A 16141-nucleotide genomic window follows, 5' to 3' on the forward strand; every position below is an offset into this window, starting at 1 on the left:
TATGTTTTGGATTATTTTTTTCCACTTTACTACAAAAAGTCCTTCGCATCCTTTTCAGAAGCTCATCCTTCTGAGCAAGTTCAGAAGCTGACAGAAATTTCATATCAATAATTATTCTGTCTCTTAAGGGAGGCAACAAAGATATTAAGAATATGATCATTTACATGCCAACCATGTTATTACATTAAAAAATGTATTTTTTCAAAAAAAAGGGACATCAACAGAAGGAAAGAATAATTGGAGGGAAGCTATGAAATGCTTACTTACACAAGCTCATCACACTGGAAAGAAACAGAGCACCAAATGAAGATTGTGCATCTTCATTTCAACGTTGCCTAAGCTCTGAGAGCTTGACTTGGCACCCAGAAAATCCCAGCTCCTGATGTGGCATCATGCTGATGTGAGCACGGGCACTGGGCGAGCTGTGAGCTGGCAGATCGGGCTCTGCAATCGGAGCTGCCGAGCAGCAGCACCGAGCTGCCATTCCCCGCCTGCAGCGGAGCACCAGGAACACTGACATGCTTTGGTGGCTTCCCAAATTTGATGGAGTGGAGAAACAGCATGACTCTGAACCCTGAGATTCCACAGTTTGCTCTGTACAGCGACTGGCAGTGCCAGCTCTTCTGCCCTCCTCTCTCCAAGTTATCACATTCCCTGCATTATCCAGTCTATCACTCTCAAATCCCCAGTCTGATCGTGCCTGGCTCAGTTCACCTTCACCAATCCTCCAGAAATTTCAACACAGCTGAAGAACTGCCCAGCTCCTTTCAAAAAGAACAAACCAAGTACACAGAGAAAGCTTCAGTGCAAAACAAGCAGCCTGGCAATATAAAAATTAATGGAAGCAGGATCCCAAAAGTGGGAAGTGCCAGATTACCTTGAAGGTTGCATGCAGGGCATAGAGTTCTTTGCAATCTTTTGGAGCATTCCGTTTATTACCAGAGATAGAGACGGAAATGTAACTAGAAAGTGACCAGTTTTCTGCTTCTGAGTAATCTTCTTCTATTTTCTTTTATATAAGCAACTTTCTTGGATTCACTTATTGTTGTTTGTATACCCAAAATATCTCTCTCTTGGTTCTAAACAGCACCAGTATTTTCAGCTTATTTATGACTTTCTTTAAATCAATTCAGCTTCTATTTTGCTTCAGGAAAGGGTGCCAAGAAATGACACAATATTGGAAGTATATAACATATCATCTATATGGGGATGTATTTCCATGTTTCTAGTGATTTTATCACTGATAATCCTTGGATCACTACAAGCAGCAATTTTCACCAAGATGACTACAGAATTCATATTACTGTCCAGAGAATTTTACAATTAATTCCAAACCCAAGAGCACATATGACAAATTCATGCTGTGCAATTCTTTTGCATACTAGAATCCAGCAATCTGTTGCACTAAAAGATTTCACATAACATCTTCTAAGAGGAAGTAAAATGGTTTGAGAATTTTGTTAGGGGAGAAAAGCATTGCCTTTAAAAAACCAGAAGTGTGAGTCCCTTAAGCAGAAAGTAATGTTCATTTCCCTAATGCAGTCAAACCCCATTTGATGTACTGCATTACAATGCATGCGCTCTACCACCTGTGTTTAAAAAAAAACCCATTTTCTTTTTTTAAAAGAACAGAGGTAAGGGAAAGGGTCTGCAGTGATACTATCATCTTATAGCTTCCCATTAGAATTTACAACATTTACTGATATTAAAGGACCTCTGAAAGGCACGTTCAAAAATCTGCATCCTAGATGCAGTAAGAGTGAGTCATTTCCCACCTGACAAATAAAAGATAGAGCCATGAAGTCATGGCATTTTCCCTTATTTATACAGCAGCTGCTGCTCTTCCAACACTCAGGTTGCTTGCTCTGGGAAGCTGGAATAGACTGCCTTTGGGAAATAAATTTTATGAAATTCGTATGTAAGATTTCAGGTCTTTGTTATTAATCATAAATTTACAAATATCCTTGGAGATAAATGTATTTACTTTTGGGAAAAAAAAAAAGAAAACCCAGCTTGCTATTGTATTCAGTTAGAAAATACATGGCTATGTCTGCAAGAAGAAGATTTAAGTACTTAATTCGAGAACTATTAAATTCTTTCTAGGGTGATTTTATGCATCAATCCACTAGTGTGCGCTGTGGTATAACAAATGTTGGTCCCTCTCACAGACCCCCAATCTTCATTTACCAAAAAAAAAAAAAAAAAGGAAAAAGAAAAAATCAAAACCTTAAGTGTGATTAAAAATGGTATCAGCTTATTTTTAATTAGCTTTTCTAGTATTTTTATTGTCTAATTTTAGCAACAACTATCGGGTCTAATCCACATTTAAAGAATAATGTTAATATTTGCCAACTGAAATGCAACTAAAATAAAATCATGCCTGAAATGCAAACAAAAATAAAATCATGCCTGAAACACAACAACTATAATCTGAAGTGAAACCTTTTTATGACATTCTAACACTCCTATTGGAAATACTTTATAAAACAGGCTTTATTGCACAGCTTCTTGGACTATAAATAAAGGGATTCCATTTGCCCAAAATCACCAATAACAACTCTTTAAAATGACCAGCTACTTATTTATGTGATTAAGGTGTCACTATCATATTGCAGTGTTCAAAGGAAAGTCATTTCATTTCAATGACTGTTTGTCCTGATAAACGAAATAAACTCCTACAGCTGTATTCTTTGTCATACTTTCAATTTTCCCTGGGACTTGCAAACATTCTGCAGTTACATCAGTTTAAATTGTTTATTGATTCCAATAGATTGTATAAACACTTTGGAAATATAGCTCAGTGACCTAGAAAAAGCCAGATCAATCAGAGAACTTTTCAAGATTAATTTCAAAGATGTTGTGTTGAGTCTGATCAAGGAAACAGAACCATTTTCCCTTGTAATGTGACTAAAAGGCATTTATTTTCTTTTATGAGATAAGGATTTTTTTAAGGTCATACAGACAACATCTACCTTGATAAAAAAAAAAAAAAAAACAAAAAAAAGAAGCCAGACAGTGCAGATTTTGTGCTAAAGATTCTTTTCATGTATAATTTTATCCGTTAGGATGAAATACTCCATTAGAAATGCAAACAGGATACATCCACCCATGTACTCTACTCAAACAGCAGTTTGCAAACTTGAGAGCTGTAATAAATAGGAATTTTTAAATGTCAGACAATCCAATCATCCACTTGCACACAGCAAAAACATTAATATCACATTTCAGCCGAGATATTAATACAGTTCACATCAGCAGAATTAATGCCAGAACCTTGTGCAGAGTATTTGCAGTGGCTCTCGTGACCCCTTCCCCCACCACAGCACTCCCCTGCCTTGGGAACAATTCTGTGCATGTGGCCTCCACGAGAATTCATCAGCTTCAAAGACACAGTCCTCATGCTGAGCAAAGCCACAAGGACAAACCATCACAGGACAGAAATCAATGAAGTCCTGTAGTATCAGATTCACAGCTGCAGAGAACGCTACTGTAACTGGGGGGAAGAGGGAGTAAGAACACTTAAAGCTGGGTATAACCTGAAAAAACCCACAATCTGCAAGAACCTACACATGGAACAGGAGAGAGCCTCAGCAAAACCAAAAATACTCAACTCTGAAATAGAAAACCCGCCTCATGTATTTTGTACCTCTGCAGGTATTTATTCAGCATTCTTAGTAGGGAAGGACATTGCTTTACTCTCATTTTTGAGACGTGAGGCGGTAACTCAGCAGGATGGACCTGGTTTGCAGTGCATACTGCTTTGTAAGGAGGCACAATAGAAAAGCTGGGCTGCACTTCAGGGTTTTCCTGGTCTATTCAGTCAAGGACAGAATTTTGGTTTGCTTTTTCTTAAAGTGAATGATGGCTATGATGCAACTCTGAAGTGTTTTAGAGGCTCTGTTTGTACATAGAAGCCTGAATTGTAATGAAGTTACACCAACACAAACCCCCTCCATTCTCACAATGCTGAAAGTGGAGGAGGGTGCCTGCTTTCACAGTGGCAGGATATTACTACAAAGCAAGAACAACCACACACAGACAGGGCCTTAAATCAAGAGCAGATGCCTAAATATTTGGAAACAGAAGCTGACAGCTTAGCTGTGCACCAATTTGCTCTCCTTCTTCAGCAGGACATGGAAAAAAAAAGGTAAAATTTCTCATGCTTTCCATGCAGCTTCTCTTACTTTCAAAAGCCCTGTTTATAGATGGGCCTTGAAGCACTTGAGACACGTTCAGTGTTGAGTTCTTAAATTACTAAATGCTTTTTTCCCCCTCCTTTTCATATCCAGCCCTTAAAACTGTGGCAATATACATCATGTAAAAAGTGAAACTTAATGGCAGACAGCTTCCGAAATTTCAATGAAAGTCAATACTCCAGCTGAGCAGTTGCTCCCAAAAGGTTGAAGTCATTGTGGTACTAAATCATTAGTTTGTCACAAATTGGCTGCACCTCCTTATGCTCTTTGCAAGATTTTCCATTACGTTCTATCTTCTCTGAATTTATTAATTTATACACAAAATGGCTCTGACAGCAATCAATTTCAGATTTACTTACTGCTGCAGCAAAATCAACCAATGAAAATGACAAATAGTACAGACGTTGGTCAAAAATATGAAACAAGGCTTAGGTACTGCACACTTTCATAGAATGCAGTATGAAATAACTGATTTTCAAGTGCTGATTCCAGAAGTTAATATTTAAAGGATGCAAAATAAGTAAGCTGTCCCAGCAGGTGAGACTGGTAAACCCAAAACCTTCCTACCAAAGAAAATTCCAAAAATCAGAAATAATGACTTTAAAATGGCTAGAAACAGACAGGAAACCAAGGTACAGCCTCTCCTGAGAGCAAGCTTTTTCCTAAGAAGTCTGCAATATTTTTCAGTGTTCTACTTTTCAGCAGGAGTTCTCAGAACTTAAAACATACCCTCTTGCAGAAGCAAACCCTGTCTCAGGATGCATGCCAGTCTCTAAAATATCAGGTGAACCACCTGTTTCTGGTTTTTGCTGTGCAATAAAAATAACCCCCAAGATACTGGGATGATCATTTTCAAGATCACTGAAGCCAAAAATTCTGATAACTGGTGTTTTCAAAGCTTCACATAGGATCTAGTATTTCATTAGTATCTATTAGTGTCTGTCATTATATCTATCATTACCACTATCTAACTTCATGCTGTTATTTCCCTAGTACTAGGAAAATGAGAATATAAAAAGATGGTAGTAAAACAATACAGGAATATTACAGAAGGGCATCTTGTCCAGACACTTAACCTCTGTCTCACTTCAAAGAGAACTTAGGTTTTTTGTTAAATTTTATAGCAGGTAAGATCACATTTCAGCAGCATAACCAGGAGAACATGAAAAAAGCTATCGAACTGCACTTCAATCTGGAAACAAAAGTAGAAGCATGCTATTTCCAGAGCAAGAAAAAGACTCCTTTGATCCCAAATGCACGAGAAGTAGCTTTGCCTCTCACATAACAGAAATAGTCAAATACTCCCATGATTGTTGTAGTCTCTTGAGGAAAGGATTTTTCTTGTGCCAGCACACAGCTCTGTTCAAAGGACTTTTTGACCTTATGGAATCCATCTCACTATTTCTCCTTTTCTTTCTGACAGGTACTTTGCTGCAGGTTTCTGTGCTGCAAGGAAGGCTTAGCTTGTAAGTCCCCAAGAAAAATCCATCTCCTAGGAGGGTGTGAGGATGTCTGTGCACCATGAAAGCAAGGACTGGATTCCAGTTTTGCTTTCCTGAAGCAGCACTGAAAGCATAGAGTATGAAAGCTCTTTCCCAAAGCACCCAGGATGTCCAGGATGCTCCTCTCTGCACAACCCACCAAACAACTGCCTTGGCACACTGTGGGGCACACACTATGGGCAGGAACTCGAGGATCTGTGAGTGCCACTGGTCTGCACAGGGGCTGCAATCAAACCTCACAGAATCAGGGAATAGTGGGGGCTGGAAGGGACTTCTGGAGGGTTGTATGGCCACATCACTGCTGAATGTCAGCTTTCAACATCAGCAAATGCTTTCCTTAGATGATGTACATAATGAAAAATTGTAAAAAGAAAGTATGAAAAATCAATATTCAAAACTTGGCTGTCTTGTTCAATAGTAAATCTATTTACAGTTCTGCTTCTGACTGAAATCTCAGAGGAAAGGGGAAGAGGATTGATTTGTGGTGTCTCTAGCAGGCTCAAAGAAAAGGACTGGAAACTGCCAGGGAGGATACAAAAGGGCTCAGAGGACCTTGCACAAGACCCCAATTTCTATCTCACTGAAAAGTATTGCAGTGGTTTAACAACCACACAGCAGGGCTCTGGGACATTCTCCCAAGAAGGCAGCCAGTCACTTCACACTACCTTTTAAAAAAGAAAGGGAAAAGAGGGAACTAAAGGTCAAGGTGGGGAGTCAAGTTTCATATTGACTGTGGATTGACTAGCATTAAAAACAGTAGCCTGGATATGCTAAGCAATTTGTCTTTGTAATTCAAAATAAAACTGAGGAAATAAACCCCAAATACTGTGAGATAAGACTCCATATTCTTGCAATTACACTAACACTGCTTTACTTTCAGTGCACTGATTTCCTCTGTATTTCTATGATCTGAACAGCAGCGTTTGCATGCATTTCCAAACATTGACCTCTAAACCATGTTTGTCATTCCAAGTATAACTCTCAGTACACAATCAGCTAAAACCATTGTTATCTCAGAAGCATGAAATAGAGATCAATTTTTTTTAGACTATGCCCTTTATTTCTCATTTTGATTTTTTTCTGATGACAGAAGTAAATGGTTACATATTTTACATAAAGAGATGTTACAGCTCTGAAGAGCTGAGAACATTTGCTTTAATAAGAAGAAAAAACATAATTTCACAAGATCAAAAATCTCTTCTGGAGAAAGGCTCATAAAGAGAAAAAGCAAGAACATTCAGACAAGTTCAAGATTAGCTGGCAGACGACTAAATTACTATGCATGTAACAGCAGCTCACAACATACAAGACTTTCCTGCTATCAATAGAAGGCACCCCATCAGCTCTAAATAAAATGTGTATATAATTTAGCCTCAACCCCCCAAAAAGAGTCCAGCTGAAGAAAGGATAAAAAAGTTACCATGACAATATCTCCTCTCAGATATAGGTAACTAATGCACAAACATTGTCAGAGGAGAGTAGGGAGGCAGACAAGATGACAAAGAAGCCTCCTTCAAACCCCAGATACATCCTAATCTCTGCATAACACTTTCCAAGATACACTATTACACAGAACAACTAACAAACAAGTTTTCAAGCAGAGGAAGATGTTAAAACACCAACTTGATCTTTGTGAGTATTAAAAATTCAGTCCCCACCTGCCATCTGTCACTTTTCTTTTTAAAGAAAAAACTGAGACAGTTTTTCTATTTTGGAAGCAAGCATTAGGCTGTGTGTAGGCTGTAAAATGCAACCTGCAAGCACCGACTAACTTGGTACCAACAGTAACACAGTGTGAACTGGTCACCAAAGCACATCTTCAGCATTTAGGATGGGTCATCAGTTTAATCCTTATTTTGTCACAATTATTTTATCTATTTGCTTACTCAGGCCTAGCTTTGCATACAGTTTTCTGTTCCCAGAAAGCCAACCAGTAACTTGCTGCTTGAATGTACAAAAGAAGCACCAAGGACACGTTCTACTCAGCAGGAAGCAGGGAATACTCTCCTTGAAGGATTGGAGGGCTTAAGCATGAAACCATCTGTTGCATTTTTGACATTTCTTCCATCCCGCCTTCATAAGACACTGAAGCTGGGAAGCTGGCCCAAAATATTAACCCAGGGACTGAAATCCACTAAATCAAAGGTATTTGAAACTGTCCCCAACCCAGTCCCACTGGGGTCAGTAGAGATAGCTAAGAAAAATAATTGAAATACAGCAATTAATATACACACAATAGCTGCAGAGGTCCACACTTCCACTCAAAAAATCAAAACCAAAATCTTAAGATGTCAACAAAGTGAAAAGACTGGAAAATAACACACTGAGTAGATTAAAGCTAGCCCAAGCATGTTAAGCACACGAGTCACACATCTGAGTACAGCACAGAAACAAGTACGTGCTCAAAACCCCTGTGAAAAGTCAGATGGAAAAAAGGTTTCCAAGTACCTACTGTAAAGTTTACTTGCCACTTTTACATATTTGTATTTATATTCCTGAGATTTCAATTGCCTCTGTAACTGTGATGATTCCTTTAAGTGATGATTTATTCATTCTCTGTTCTAGATGGACATTGACACCCTGAAATCCAGGGTGTCACTGTTTCAGAGATTTTCACTGCCATGTTACTAGGATTGTAATCATCAAGCAGAGGTGATGGCAAACACAGCAAAAGGAATAGTCAAATAACAACACAGCTGTTGCAGGAAGATTTTTCAGTCTCTTCAGCCCTCACACCTCCAAACATGCAAACTACAGTCATGCAGGCATTGCTATCATCAGCTCATGTTCCCAATTCCAGAATGTCATGAACAAAACCAGGCCATTACCTTTCCCTCAGAGAAGATCGACTCAGCACAGAACTCGGAGACTCCTGAACTGCTGGAGTTGCTGAACGCTCCAAAGCAGCAGAATGGGACTCTCTGTTGCGTGGATCTGGGCTCACATCCTCCTTGCAAACAGCAGAACTGTCCAAGCCTTTTCCACTGGTAGATTTTGCCTGAAAAATACCCCACCAAACTAAAATTAATTACAAATATCAAGATGTACAATTTTCATGTTTTTATTTCTCAACCCGAAAGGTTAAAGATTGTATATTCATTCAGGAGTATCTGTCTGCTGGGGAAAGAACAAGGACACTCATTTCATACAAAAATCCATGGTCTGAAGTAAATCAACAAGTCTCAGAGGAATCTGCTGGTAACTAGCAGACAATCTTATGTGAAACTCTACTGCAACAGCCCTTTTATCAAGTTTTCTGAGAGAACAACTTGAAGGCTTCCCAGGAATCTCACAGATTCAGAATAATGCCTGAGAGTCTAAACAACCCATGCAAGAATCCAGAGGCAGCACAATACATTAGATTCACACGATACACAGAACTACAGCCCTTGGTAACAGAAGTTTAGAGTCTGACAAAAGTGTGTTTAACATATATATCAAGGTTTATCCTCATAATTGCCTTTCTTTCCTCCTCCCTCTTATAATCAGTTTTCCCAGCCATTAGGAAATCTAGGAGGGCACACATAAATGGCTAAACCCACATTTTTTACAGTACTTTAGGAACATAGGCAAAAAACAACTAAATGAGGACATAATGAATAAAACTTCCCAAACCCAAAACGACTCTGACATTAATCTTTAGATTCCTTTAGTAGAGAAAGAAGCCAAAATCTGAAAAAGAAAGGATGTGAAATAACACAACAGTGGCTTCCCAGTAGTACTAGTGCCACCTTCACACACATTTCCAGAAGGAACAATGCTCTCAGGATAACTGGTAAGGCAAATGCAAACGGACTTTAAAGGCTCCTCTATGGCCTTGCTGCAAGCCTTAATGCCAAGGAAAAGCAAATTCTGTATGTGCAGGCATCTTTATCTTTAAAGAGTGCTAAGTTTCCTTCTACCGTTTGGAAATAATCTGTCAGCAGGCCATAACCAGGCTAGATAAGATTTAAAATGTCCTTTTTCTTGCTTCTGATATTACACTAGATAAAGTTTCAAAAATACCTACGCAAGACAACCCAAGAATGACTGGGAAGCTCAGAGCTTCCCAAAAAACAGTGTATAAGCAAAACCACTTGTAAGTACTCACTTCAGTTTTCTTGGGTCTGTAGCTGTTGAGAGGAGAAGGATCTGGAGAAGGAAAAAAGGTCCATGACAGAGGAAATCAAATATACATTTGCATATCCTAAATTCTATGAAATATTTTATAAAGCATCCTATCTGTCCTCACTAACAAAACTAAAGCATTTTTTTTGTCTCCTCAGTATACTGCAGGAAATCACCTTCTTTAGCTGAAAACCACGACTTCCCATTAAATGGAACACAATTGTGTGCAGTAATGAATCAGTGTAGGCATCATCTTCTGCAGAGACAGATGTGGCACATTTTGTTTCAGTATTTGTTGCTTAAATCAGTATCCAAACAAGCTCTACCATTCCCAAAAATTCCCACGTACACTGCTCTGCCTTACTAACCATCTCTGAACAAATTTCCCTGTATCTCTCCCTTCCATCACCTCTGCATTCCTTTCTTCACTACTGACTCACAGACACAAAGCCCGGAGAAACACACAGAGAAACTCTCAGGACTATCCTGGGTGAGGATTTTTCACCAGTGTCAATATGCACCTCATCCCTGAGAGGCTGACATTACATCTACCTTCTTGATCTGTTCTAACAGTTTGTACTGAACAACCCTCACACTGTGACCCAGGAAAAGCAAAAATGGACCAAACTGTACTGTCTGCATTAAGATTTCTAATCCTAAGGATCTGTTCTTTTCAGAAGTTACAGTTAAGCCTCAAGACACAGACAGGTGACCACAAAATCTTCTGGATTAATAGTGAGGTAGATTTTGGTCTCCTAAATACTGGCCAGAAACCACCAGCTGATTTTGTAAGTGTGCAGTGGTATCAGATGATCTGGTCTGTTCCATTACCCAGCCATCACAGACTGTTCCCAAAGGGGATGTGAAACCTTTAAAATCCAGCACCCAGTGCAATGACAAAGAACAAATGTAAAATAACACGTTCATAATGATTTGCTGTGTAACAAATTATAATTAGTGAGGAAATGAAACAAAAATGAGGCAGAGCACACATAAACAAATACTGATGAGACTCATTAAAATCCTCATATTGTAAGACACGTGCAATAAAATCAAGTTTTAGGGTGCTTTCTTAAATTTCCGGTCCCACACTTTTTATTAAACTCTCACTTACTGATACCAAAGGATGCTGAAACAGATACTGGAGCACATCCTGGATGCTCATTAATAATGGTAAGCCACTGATCCACTACTCACAAATACTGCTGAAATAAAAATTACTCATTTTTGAAGGAAAAGAGCCCCTGAACTTCAAAATCATCAAAACCCCAAGCCTGATCAACACACCCACAAACCAGTGCAGATTTTCTCCATCATCCAACTCAACAAAAAAGCGAGTGAAACAGAGCACTCGTCTGAGCTTTGGAATTCTCTCCTATTTTCAAATCATGCAGAACTATGTTCCAAGCTTCATGATGTAAAGAACTATTCAAGGGCACCCTTTGAAGCAGTAATTTATTCAGCATTCTTCCTTTTCCTAGGAAGAACTAACAGCTTTTTCTCCATCACAGACTGGAGATTTTATTTATTATTTTCATAATAAATAAAAAAACCCCAAAATAATAATAAAAAGGCCCAAATAAAACTGCTTCCTGCAGAAATCAAAAGCAGTTATGAGATATATAGCAGAAAATACTGACCACGGGGTGCCTTGGGCCAGGCTTCTGCTGTGCTTTCTCGCTGGGAACACCAGGAATGAAGTTTAGCACCAGTTAGTTGTCCAACCTGAAGCAAAAATACTATTAAAATACTCAGTATCAGATGTATCAATCCCTGGTTTTTCTGGTTTTGTTAGTAAGACCACAACTGGTATTTTCTGCAATATTTTACTTTATTTAAATACTATTTTAGACTATTTTCATAGCACTTGGTTTGTGTGCATTATTAGCATTACAGTGCATAAACAGAAATGGTGCTAGAAAGGTCTAGAAAACTCTGAATATCCTATTGTTCAAAGAAAGGGAAAATACAGATAGTTTCTCCTTCATCTGTAATATCTGCAGTCTTTTTAAACAATTCCTGGTATCTCATATTTATTCTAAACAGCTCAGATCTCACCAAGAGAGATCTGAATCTCTTCCTAATTAAAAAGTTACATTTAATATAATCCAATTTTGATCTTCATAACACAAAATCTCCAGGCCAAAAGAGTTCTCAGCAGTAAAGATGCCCTAAAAGGAGAATTCTCAGTCTAGATAGGCCATGACAGTCAGGACATGCTGAATTAAGAGACAAGCCTTCTCCTTTTATTTTACAAACATAACCAAGCACTGAAAATCAATAATCAGTTAAATGATACTATAATTAATCTGTGAACTTCACCTATAGATCCAAAACCAGAAGAATTAAATAAAAGGAGTTAAAAGAAAAGTATTTGAGAGAAACAGTAGATTGATGAATTATTAATTACTTATCCAGGCCATTTTGAATTTCTAAAACGTAGCTATATGTAGAATAAGACTTGGGAAAGAATTCTAAACTTTTACAATAGATTTTTAATTAATTAGTACAGATACTAGGTAAAAAGATAAGGTAGAAACAAACTATTTAACCACTTGATTATCTAACTGGTTGTGGTAAGTGCCCAGAACTGTACAGATTTTTAACTAATTAGTACTGATTAATTAGGTAAAAAGATAAGGTAGAAACAAATTATTTAACCACTCGATTATCTAACTGGTTGTGGTAAGTGCCCAGAACTGTAGAGAAATCATAATGCCACAGCACAGAGTATAACAATCCCATTTCTGCCTCTACAAATTCAAAGTGATTTTCTAAAAACAGAGAACTGTTGCAATAAGAAGAACAATTAAGAGGGGAAAAAAAGAAAGATTATATGATCCTCCAAGTGGCTGGGAAATGTAGCCCCTTCATTTTAAAAGAGCTACACACAATTTCTTTAAGTAAGTACCTAATTTCAGGACAATTTTTCATGTATGGCAAAATGTCCTTATGTTATGAACTCTAAGTCAAAGTGTTTGAGAGGTAGCTCTGAGCAAAGGAAGTGTTCCAAAGATCACAGGATGCCAACATAAAAAAAAAGTTGAAAGAGAGGAAGTGTAAGTGTTCATAATGTGACTAGACACTCTTTCTTTAAAGTCTTATTCAGGAATTGTTAATACTAATATCAATTACTTCCAAGCTGAATTTATACACCTATTATCCTGTCTAGTGTGCTGGAAGAAAAGAAATGGGGCCTCAGAGAATTTAACCAAGATATTCATGAAAGAATTTGATCTTTGTCTGTTACTAAAGCGGATAAAAGAAATTTTATTTTAGTTAATTTTACATTTAAATCACTCTGTGACAGTCTGTTAAGGAGAGGAAAAAATTATTCATCTAAACTAAGAGCTGAATGAATTTTTGGAGCGCTGTTTAGTGAAAGAACAACATTTGAACTGAGCTTCAGCTGGAAGCAGCTGGGAGTGAATACAAACCCGTCTGATGACAAAGGGAGGTTTGTCAGTGTCTCTCCTGAACTCGTGAGGGCCCAGGTTGAGGTGGGCCAGCCTCTGCCTGGCCTCCTCCGAGAGCTCGCACATGCGGCGCTTGGTGTACGGGGACGGCGAGCGCGACTTGGAGGCGATGGTGGGCTGCTCGTAGCTCCTCACGGCCCAGCTCTGCCCGCCCCTCTCTGCTGAAGGAGGGCTTTTCTTTGACACCTTTGAGGGCATCTTTCCATTTAGGGTTGGATGATACGCGCAGTTCTGATCAGTCTGAAGCGAAGAAGAGAAATTATCTGATTTGACAGCGTGTAGGATAAAGAATGCTGAACATAACGGAAAAAAGGAAGGAATAATTTTACTAGAAAGAGATGCCATGGCAGCTGAAGTTCCCCTCACAAAACTATAATCAAACAGCAATGTAAAAACCAACATGTTTACCATTTTCTCTGAAACCAAAAGAAGGTTAAACACCTAGTACTGCATATGAGATGTTAAGTGTCTGATACTTAGTCAATTAGCTTTCTCACAGAGTTAGTGGAGATTCTAAAATTTAAATTGAATTTTGTCACAAGCTCCTTTAATACAAAGTTTACCTGAATAAGCCATACACAGATTTGAAGCATATTTTAATCTGTTTAAGCTTTTATTTTAAAATTCTTACCCTTTAAAGTACAAGACATAAATTAAAAGAGGAGCCTTTTTAATAGATCAAATTCTTTGCAGAGTTGCCTAAAGCTCCAGAAGAAGTGCAACTACATTCTCTAAAATTTGTATTTTCTTGGATTATGGTGAATTTATTAGCTCCCTTAAGTGTAAAGAACTAATAAAAGAAGAAAAAAAATGATAATAAAAGGAGAAAAATAATACTATTTCTGTTAGAAATTCTTTTTCAAGCTGGAGTTAGTTGACATTAGCCCTAAATCTGAATGTTACATGGACTGCTTTGGTTCAGATGAACCCAGAAATAAAATGTTCAGCTTGCCTTCAAGCCTTTCCCTCTACAGCCAGCCAGCGAGGCTGAGGCTGCGTGTTTGTTGTGTACTGACAGAATCTCAACTCACTGGTGCAGCTGATAGTGAGACACAGAAAGGACCCGGCCCACACAAAGCCAGACCTAATTCTCTAAGACTAAGCTCAGATTCAGCAGAAGCAGGTGGTGCTGCTCCTGGCTTGCATCAGTTGTGAAACTCACCTTCAGTGCAACACAAGCAAATCTGAGCTGCCATTCATAGATGCTTTTAGGAACAGTTTAAATTTTAAATCAAATTGCCCTTATTCAAGTCACCTTCACTGAAGCCACATTTCTGACAATGACAATTTTCACTGATTTTTAATTCTTTTTCTGTCTCGATACATTTCATTTGCTAAATTTGGAAGAAACTTCTCATTGAAGTCATCAGCAATGGCACCAACAGGTCAAAGTCACCTAAGTGTCTCTGCACACAAGCCTTCCAGACAACCATTCCCTTTCAATGATGCTGCACCATTTTTCAATATTACAGCAAAAAAAAGGAGGTTGTAAGAGTAACTACATGACAGCTTGTGCCAGAAATACAAACCAAAATTCCAATCTGTGAGACCAGAGAAGAGTGCTACTTCACCTTTAACTTTACTTGATGCAAAAGCAGCATTTCCAGATTAATATAGGTGATACCCTTTGCAACAAAAATCTGCATTCCCATTACTGTCAATGATACAGTTATGGAAAACAATTAAATTAATTGGTTTGGTTTAATAATGTACCTTCTCTAACTTCACCTAGTTTTTACTGTCCTTAATTTTAAGTGTCAGTAACAAATGGTGAGAAGGCATCTTCCCATGCACAAATGCACCAGGGACTGGCACTTCAGCTGATCACAGAACACAGCAGCTGATAATTGTTTCAGATTCAAGGAACTCTCAGCATCTACTGTCATGCACCAAACCCACTCTTTACTCATACTTGATTAAAAATTTAATCAAGTTGTCAAGCACCCATGATACCTGCTTTAACCACAACAAAAGAATGAGGAAAGTTTGAAGTGAGCAGCACATGCAAAAATTGGAAGCAAGGCTATCAATATGAAATCTAGAAATTGAAAACAATTAAATTGTGCTAACCTGTATGTGACTCCTTCCTAAGACTAACAGACTGTCTGAAATAAGGCAGGTTGTAGAAAATCTCAATTTTGGTGCAATTCCCTAGAAGAGAGACAATAATTGCACATCAAGCTTCAACTCAAGATAAAGGGTATCAAAGAGGTAAATGTCACCTAATGTAACAAACCATTCCTAATTTTCAGCCATTTCCTTTGTTAATTTCAGCCTTTAATAAAGATAATTAGAAAAGACAGAACAGCAATGGTAAATGTCAAGATGCTAACATTTGCATTTCTGACAATTCAATTACAGATGATTACACTGCTTTTGTACAACAATTAGGGTCTGACTTTTATTTGAATACATTTTTTTGTCAAAAGCACTTTTAAAGATTTTTCATGCCATGCTATATGGCATCAATAAAAATTTCAGTCATGCTCTAGAAGTTTCATTAATGCTAACTTTGTAAAACTTGTTTGTGAACAGTCTCAGTTGTGCCATCTCATTTGTAAAAACATTTTGTTTAATCAGTCAGTCACATTGCAAATAACTATTCCTTTTTAACAGTATGACTAAGAATACCCTTCGTTCTGTAATCTTTGGAGTAGTCTGATTTCTGTGGATCCTTCCCTTGTTCTATAACCATGTTCCATGCCCTCACAGTCCCCTCCTGCCCACAGGGCAGCCCTGATTTGTCCCACTTGGAATCAATGGGGTCCCACTGGGCCTCCTGGTGAAGCACAGCACACACAGTAATGGCCAGCAGGTCCCTCCATTTCTACTTGACTAGCAGCTTCTGTTCCACTCACCT

At 38.2% G+C, this 16141-nt stretch overlaps 1 protein-coding gene across 2 annotated transcripts in view; it reads right to left on the reverse strand.

The window, feature by feature from the left end:
- Positions 1-16141, reverse strand: part of SPATA6 (spermatogenesis associated 6) — a 42124-nt gene that overhangs the window by 14006 nt on the left and 11977 nt on the right. Inside the window, exons 6-10 of one of the 2 annotated variants that reach the window (XM_041483501.1) lie at positions 15352-15432; positions 13243-13521; positions 11446-11530; positions 9789-9829; positions 8527-8696 (exon numbers count right to left, since the gene is read on the reverse strand). In XM_041483501.1, the coding sequence (XP_041339435.1) occupies positions 8527-8696; positions 9789-9829; positions 11446-11530; positions 13243-13521; positions 15352-15432 (656 nt within the window). The remainder of the gene's footprint in view (positions 1-8526; positions 8697-9788; positions 9830-11445; positions 11531-13242; positions 13522-15351; positions 15433-16141) is intronic. The other variant, XM_041483502.1, reaches the window with a different exon arrangement.

Source organism: Pyrgilauda ruficollis, unplaced genomic scaffold (genome assembly GCF_017590135.1).
Source record: "Pyrgilauda ruficollis isolate IOZ18807 unplaced genomic scaffold, ASM1759013v1 scaffold6, whole genome shotgun sequence".
In the NCBI taxonomy this organism is placed as follows: domain Eukaryota; kingdom Metazoa; phylum Chordata; class Aves; order Passeriformes; family Passeridae; genus Pyrgilauda; species Pyrgilauda ruficollis.